At 45.6% G+C, this 8,357-nt stretch overlaps 1 protein-coding gene across 1 annotated transcript; it reads right to left on the bottom strand.

Moving 5' to 3' along the window:
* Positions 1 to 4,884: 4,884 nt before the first annotated feature.
* Positions 4,885 to 6,818, bottom strand: LOC147112396 (putative G protein-coupled receptor 139). Its single transcript, XM_085996209.1, has 2 exons — positions 6,712 to 6,818; positions 4,885 to 6,293 (listed from the first exon to the last, which is right to left on the bottom strand). The coding sequence occupies exons 1-2, from the start codon at positions 6,779 to 6,781 to the stop codon at positions 5,374 to 5,376; spliced, it is 990 nt and encodes a 329-aa protein (XP_085852335.1). The 5' UTR covers positions 6,782 to 6,818; the 3' UTR covers positions 4,885 to 5,373.
* Positions 6,819 to 8,357: the final 1,539 nt, after the last annotated feature.

The raw sequence follows: 8,357 nt of genomic DNA on the forward strand, positions 1-8,357 counted from the left end.
AAAGTATCCAAGTTTGCCGAAGATATAAAACTAAGTGGGAAAATAAGTTGTGAGGAGAAGACAAAGAGCCTGCAAAGCGATATTGGCAGGTTAAGTGAGTGGGCAATAAGGTGGCAGATGGAGTATGATTTGGAGAAATGTGAAGTTATTCACTTTGTTAGGAAGAATAGAAAAGCAGAATGGCCCAGAAATTCCGTTCACAGGCCTCACGCGGGCGGAGGGCTGCGATCTGGAAAAATCTGCGCCTGGACTGGAGGGCTCCCGAGAGGCACAGCATTCCATTGCTGGGTCTCTCCAAACTGACGGTGCACAGGGCCCATGTATCCCAGAGGCGCAGGTGGTTCACAGCATCCCTGGGATCACGTGGGCCATGGGGAACCAAACAGAGAAGGGAATCTCCCTTCATACATTTGACAGGAAGACCTGTCAAATATATGAATAGAGATCACCCCCAAAACATAGTAAAACTTTAAATATTTTTTTTTTTTAAATCACAGCCTAGAAATTCGGTATAGCCGCGTTTGGGGTGCTAGTCCTGGCGATGCGCAAAGTTTAGCGCCAGGCACAATTTAGTGCCACCTAGCGTGATATTGGGTTGCAGCACCCCTAAAGGTGATTGCGGCGCTAAATCAGGCGCTGCATGCTACTCTTAAGGCGCTAACCCGACGGCGAAACCCAATTTCGCAGCGGCGGGGCGCAGCACAGATGCTGTCAATAATCACTTTCCCTGAGACACACTGGTGCTGGCCAGCTCTTAAAGGGGCAGGTCAATTGGCATCACCAGACACATTCACTGCCTTGTAGGCCTTCAAAGCGGTGGGAGCCTACCTGTGGTGCACCAGCCTAGCAAGACATGGAAAGGGTGAGGCAGAGGGAGGAATGCCTCACTGAAGGGCATTGGATGCTTTGGTTGGTGCAGTGGCATCAAGGCCAAGGAAGATGGTCGGAATGTGATTTATGTTTTGGACAGTCTCCCGGGTGTGAGAGCCAGTTATGTGTCAGTGTATTAGTTTTGCTTTCTGTTGCCATAGCTTTCTCATGTTTGAAGGAACCACATTTTGTGTAATGAAACACTTTCTTCATTTACAATGGCCATGCCTGCTATTTACATGCATCTTGCCCTTCACAGGCTTGGGGGTATCAGACCGGTTCCATTCCTGTTCTTGGAATGGCAGCAAGCATTCCGTGAGAGGGGCCTAGAAGCTACTTCTGATCAGCCTCTGACGCGCAGCCTGAGAAGAGCCGGTCGCGTAGAAGTTCAGGCCAGCAGGCATCTTCTCAGCCACCAACAGAGATGTCCTGCACCTTATCTGAGGCTGCAGATCTGGCTGAAGCAGTTGGCACAGCTCAGTCACCACCTGCTTTCTAAATCGCAGCCTTCTGACACACTGCTCCTCCGGCATGTTCATGTAGGAAAACTGCTGTCGGAAAACCCTGCCAGTGTAAGGTCTGTTGTGGCGACGTCTGCTGGCCCTCCTCCGTCTGGCCATGCCCGCCCCCCTCTCCCAGTGTCTCAGTGCCCTTTCCAGATGATTCAGCAGCAGGACGTTCCCCTCCAATGCAGCCCACATAATAAGTGCCCACAGGAAGGTTCCCCATTGTCAAGGCTCACCAACAGCAAGGTGATGGTCAGAAGGCTGAAGATCATCTGCCTGCGCTGGCTCAGTGGTCAAATGGCTCTCAGTGTGCAGCTCAGCAACTCTTTGTAGCTCTCGAGGAAGTTATGCTCCAAAAATGGCTGCCGCTTTTAAACCACACCAGTCCCCTTTAAATAACGCTCCTCCAGCCCGAGAGCGACTTGGTAAGGTCCAGGTAAGCTGTCACTATTAGCGCCAGGCGCTACGGAGGGGGGCGCCACTGAATTTCCGGTCCGGGGCGCCCAAAAGGTGTTGCACACTCAAATGATGTCATAATCAGCCTGCGCCCATGAGCGGGTGCTAAGATTTAGCGCCGGCGCTAAATGCATGCTCAATATGGGGCGAGGCGCTAGGCACCTTGCGCCCGCCCGGAGATTGTCTAGCGCCCCACTTCTCAGCCTCTTTAGGCGTTAATCAGTGGCGCTAACAACCGAATTTCTCCCCACACATTTTTTAAATGACGTTAAATTACAATAAATTAAGTATTTTAATCAAAACTTTTATTTTTGAAAAAAATAATTAAAGTTTTTAATGGGGTTAAAAATAAACTTACCTTTCTTTAAAGTATTTTTATATGATAAATCAGTGGAAATTAAAAAAAAAACTTTTTTCAGCTCCTATCTTGGGAAAAGTAAGCCTTACGCCTGCTTTTGCCAGGCACAAGAAATGTAACTGTTTTCTGCGGGCGCAGGGTCTCCAAAAAACGGAACTCTCCACCCGCTTTCTTGACAGATCAGAAATGTCGGTTTCCAGTGCATGCGCAGTGCATGCCTAAAACTAACATTTCCTTTGGCCCTATGGGTGAGTACACAGCGTGTATACACCCGTAGGGATCGGAATTTCTGCCTCAATAAGTTTTAACTGGTAAGAAATTATTAAATGTTGGTGTTCAGAGAGATTTAGGTGTCCTCATACAGGAAATACAGAAAGTTCGCATGCAGGTAGAGCAAGCAATTAGAAAGGCAAATGGCATGTTGGCCTTTATTGCAAGGAGGTTTGAGTACATGAGTAAGGAAGTCTTACTGCAATTCTACAAGGCTTTGGTGAGAGCACAACTGGAGTACTCTGCACAGTTTTTGTCTCCTTATCTGAGAAAGGACATGGTGCAACGAAGGTTCATTAGATTGATCCCAGGGATGAGAGGGTTCTCCTATGAAGAGATATTCACAATCACAGAATCACAGAAACCCCACAGTGCAGATAGAGGCCATTTCGGCCCATCGAGCCTGCACCGACACATATCCCACCCGATCCCCGTAACCCCTACACCAACACATATCCCACCCTGTCCCCATAACCCCACGTATTTAATCCCCCTAACACTAAGGGTCAATTTTATCATAGCCAATCAACCTAACTCGCACATCTTTGGACTGAGTAGATTGGACCTATACTTTCTGGAGTTTAGACGAATGAGAGGTGATCTCATTGAAACATATAAGATTCTCAGGATAATTGATAGGGTAGATGCTGAGAGGTTGATTCCCCTGGCTGGAGGGTCTAGAACTCGGGATCATCATCTCAGGATAAGTGTTCGGCCATTTAAGACTGAGATGACAATAAATTTCTTCACTCTGAGGGTTGTGAATCTTAGCAATTCTCTACCCAAAAAGGCTGTGGATACTGAGTCGTTGAGTATATTCAAGGCTGAGATGTATAGATTTTTGGGCTCTTGGGGAATGAAGCGATGTGGCGATCGGGTGGGAACGTGGAGTTGAGGTCGAAGATCAGCCATGACCTTATTGAATGGTGGAGCGGGCTCGAAGCGTTGTATGGCCAATTCCTGCTCCTAATTCTTATGTTCTTATGTTCAAAAGGTGGATGACAATGTACCAAATAATAGACTTGTCATCAAAATTAAAGCCCATGGGATTAAAGGGACAGTCGTAGCATGGATAAGAAATTGTCTAAGGGACAGAAAACAGAGCAGTGGTGAACGGTTGTTCTTCAGACTGGAGGAACGTATACAGTGGTGTTCTCCAGGGCTATTAGGACCACTGCTCTTTCTGATATATATGTTACTGACCTGGACCTGGGCATATAGGGCATATGTTTAATGTTTTCAGATAAAATGAAACTCGGAAATGTAGTAAAACATGAGGAGGCAAGTAATTGACTTCAGAAAGACATAGACTGGTGAAATGGGCAGACACATTGCAGATGAAATTTAATACATATAAATGTGCAGAGAGTTACTAGAATGATACAGGGATGTGGGAATTAAATTACGCGGGGAGACTGGAGAATCTGGGATTGTTGTCCTTAGAGCAGAGAAGGTTAAGAGATTTTGATAGAGGTGTTTAAAGTCATGAAGGGTTTGATGGAGTAAATAAGGAGAAACTATTTCCAGTGGTAGCAGGGCCCATAACCAGAGGACAGAGATTTAAGGTGCTTGGTAAAAGAACCAGAGGCCACATGAGGATAAAATTATGCAGCGAGTTGTTGTGCTCTGTAATGCACTGCCTGAAAGGGAACTGGAAGCTGATTCAGCAGTAACTTTTCAAAGGGAATTGGATAAATACTTAAAGTGAAAAAATACAGGGCTATGGGAGTGGGACTAATTAGAAAGATCTTTCACTCGTCACAATGGGCCGCATGACCTTCTTCTGTGCTGTGTCATTCTATGAGTCTGTGATTTTATGATTTTAACAATGAACTGCCATCGGTGGTATTGCGCGGGCGTGGTTGAAAATAGGACGTCGGAACATCGCTTGATATGGTGACGTCTAAAGTAAACGTATTCCTCATTCATTAGACCTTCACAGGACGTGCTGAAGTAATAGCGTCACGATTGAGACATAATTATCCCTATAACGGTACAACACCGGATCACCTTGTGCAGTTGCCCCTAATCTTTCTTAGTCTATCTGAACCTTTAAGACGATTAACTTACAACACCAGATGAGCCCGTTACACACGAGTGTCTTTCACTACCAGGCACCTGAGCTGTGCCCGCAGTGGGTGTATCAATGATTTGATCAATAAAACATATTAATCAGGGGTCCCGGTGTTTCCTGATCCTTAAAGTTCTATAAAGGTTAAGGAGAAAGGACCATCTTATAAACCTTATATGTGGATAATGCGCGGTCGATCCTCTACCATTTCCCCCACCCACTCAACCGCTGAATTTAAATGTCACCCCACTTCCCTGCAAAGTATGGGGCAGTAGTTGTCTTTGTGCAATAGTGTAATATGGTAGTAACTGTAAGTCGGAAGCACGTTTTATATCTCTCCCCAATTTTATTTCAATGTAAGCTCCCACCTCGCTATCGCGCGTTTTACACTTTGGCTGAAAGTCGAGATCAACCCTGGCAACTGCCGTCAGTGCGGACAACATTTCATCAAACCTCCGAGAAAAGGTAATGTCACCAGGAGCTGTAAACAACCGAATCTTTCCCCAAAACTAGTGACCTTGCCTGTCAATTTAAGGTACAATTTAATTTCAGTCCTCGCATTCTCAGATAATGAATCCATTATTGTAATCCACTATTGAAATTCACTTCATCACTGACACTTTTCATACTTAAGAGGGAATGTCCTGATTTGACAGCAGTCATCGGGCAACGAACTGTAGTAACCTGCAGACAATGAGGGTACTAAATGCTACAAGAAGACTCAACATAATCGCATACCTGTGACTTTTAACAAGAACCATCTATAGCTGGCCATAAGGGGAGAGCCAGAGGCTAAGCTAAAATAAGAGCTGAAACTGAATTCTACTGTCCCAAACGCTGTCCTAGATGGGGTTTGATTCATTTTTAACCAATCTTTCAATCAGTGTCCAGGGAGATTTCAGCACCGTCTTCAGCTCTTCTCTGAATCTTCTTTGAGTAGCTGCATAAATACACGTGTTTGGACAGGAACTCAAATACTTCAGCATCGCCCCGATTTCAGTGGCGATATATCCAGGGGCTGTGCGGTCCCCTCGGTAGTAATTGGTGTTTGTCAGTCTGGTAGTTACAAAACTCACGGTGGCTGTCAGCCACAACAGTACAAAACTGCCCGATATAGTGAAGAGTAAAATGATGGATTTCCTGCGGTTCTCCATCTCTGGATCACACTGATTCTCACTGCTGTGACCCCGGAGTCCGCTGCGGGCTCTACTGGCCACTAAAACACGTCTGACTGTCAAAGAATTAAACAAGGCAATTAAAGTGAAAGGGAGCCAAAGGCGGCAGATGCTGTCAAACCAGGAGCACGCTATACCCAGAGGTGAGGAAAAAAAAGATACACTTGACCGGCAGCCCCACCGCAATTTGTTAAATATTTGTTCAGGTTCGAATGCAAAAAAAACGGGGATGTTCTTTATAAAGATGAGGACAGAGACTGTTGTAATAACCGCGGCCGCGGTTCTCTCGGTGCAGTACTTTGTTTTAAACTTCTGGTAGCAGATAATTATAAAACGGTCAAATGTGAAGGAGACGGTGAACCAAACAGACAAATCGAGGATGACATTTGCGGTGTATAGAATGACCCGACACACGGGAGTGTGGGACAGGAATGACAGTGGAAAATGATAACTGAAAATAAAGTACACTATTACATTGATGATCATGACCAGTAGATCTGATGTTGCCATGGCCATCATGTAGACAGAGATACATTTGGAAAGGCTGCAGTTTCCTCGGGAGAGAATCACAATCGTCATTAAGTTCGCTGTAAGAAAGAGGAGAGAACATAAGTGCCACTGTCTAATTCCAATACACAGGGAGCCGAGAGGATTTTACTCCATTCAGTGCTGATCAACAGGGAGCAGTGTGAGAACAGGATTAGTATTGGAGCCACTATCTGGGAAACCTCCCACCATATTTTAATAAAGTGCTGCAGCGCTCACTCTGCACAGGGTGACAAGGCGGTCCGGAACCTGCTCAAATCCTTGTGTTGGCGCTTTACAAAGCATTGCAACATGAATAAGGTTATCGGATTGAGGGAAGGTGGAAAGTGCGGACACACGGCTCCCGCCTTGGTTCCGGGTGATGCGGACATGCGGGGAACACGTCGCCTTATCCACCAAGCAGGCAGAACAGGGAGACCCTTAATACCGATTAACAACAAGCAGGTTACAATAGCTCACCAGGGACTCCGACCGCTGCGATCATCGGGTAGTAAATCTCTTTTATCAGCAGAATAGTTCGTTGCCCCATTTTCTGTGAGATGGGTGGAGTCTGTCCGAGCTGAAAGTCTTTGACTAGCGCGGCTGAGGCAAGGGAAGGGAACCCAATATTTATGCACACTTTAATCATCCAGGGAGTCAATCTGGTTACATCATTAGTAGCTTTAGCTATAGTCATTTCACAAATAGACTCAATTAAATTGTTTTTTTAATTTTATATTTCAGGAGGAGAATAGTTGAAATTTTAATTGGCCAGTTTAAAAAAACAGATAGAATAAAACAATTCTTTAAAAATGGAGAGTACAATCTGCCAGTACTGGTGCTGTCTCTATTCCGACAGGATTGCTGGAGGCAGCTACCCATGTAGTAATCGTCGTGACTCTTCCCTTGACTCACTCCTAGTGCCCAACTCCTCCAGAACACCTGCAGCATTGGTGACGGTCCCAGACTTTCAGTACTACAGATGAGCATATTTCACAGGCAGAAGTGGTACCGGACACTTACACTATAGATGAGGACATTCCACCGGCACCAGTGGTACCGTACACTAGTGGTGAGCATATTTCAGCGGTAATAGTGGTACCCCTACACTTACACAAGAGGTGACCGTGCTCCCCCGGTACTAGTGGTAGTCCTACACTTAGACTAGTGTTGAACATATCCCACTGGTGCTAGTGGGACCGCTACACTGTCACTAAATGTGACTGCCTGCCTCCTGTAAGAATAAAACCCATGTACCTGCATTAGAGGTGACTTTACACCACTGGTGCTAGTGTTACCCTACAATTACAGTAGAGGCTATTATACGTCACTTGGATTAGTGATAGCCCTACACTTGCACTAGAGTTATCAGTGGTACTGCGAGACTTGTGGTACTCTACACTTACACCAGAGGTGGCCGTGCTCCTCTGCTAATAGTTGTACCCTTACTATTAAACTTGAGTTCACCGTGTTACTCCGGTACTAGTGGTACTGTACACTTACAGTAGAGTAAACCATGTTACTGCAGTACTAGCGGTACCCTACACTTACACTTGAGTTAACCGTGTGTAAGGAATTAGCCACACACGCTAGCGGGGCTGGGGTTATTGGTCTCTGGCCAGTCAGAAGCCTCTGAGCTGCTTCAGGGACCCCCTTGTGGTTTTGAAGCACTCCCCTATTCCTGAGTGCTGACTCCCGGACTTATTCGGTGGCGGTGTAGACAGAAAACGACGTGACTCATGGTTTGGGTGCAAAACAGACCAGTATTTATTGAAAACAAAAGAAAGAAAAATCGATATGGCTCTTGTGCCTGGTACAACACTTTTGCTTAAATGCAGTACACTTAGTGTCCACTAGAGGGCTCCCTGCTCAGTGCAACTCTCCTTTATTTAATACATGCAGTACACTCATTGTCCACTAGAGCGCTCCCAGCTCAGTGCAACACTACTTTATTTTAAATACAGTACTTTAATATAGAAACACAGTGTTCACCACAGCACTCCACTGCTTGGTGCAACACTCCCTTTTAATACAGTTACTTTAAAAAAAGTAGCTACACAGCATTCACCACAGCACTTTAGCTTGATGCAACACCCCTTTTAATACAGTTTTACATACAGTACTTT

Source organism: Somniosus microcephalus, chromosome 9 (genome assembly GCF_052327205.1).
Source record: "Somniosus microcephalus isolate GS21.2 chromosome 9, FLI_Smic_1.0, whole genome shotgun sequence".
Lineage (NCBI taxonomy): Eukaryota > Metazoa > Chordata > Chondrichthyes > Squaliformes > Somniosidae > Somniosus > Somniosus microcephalus.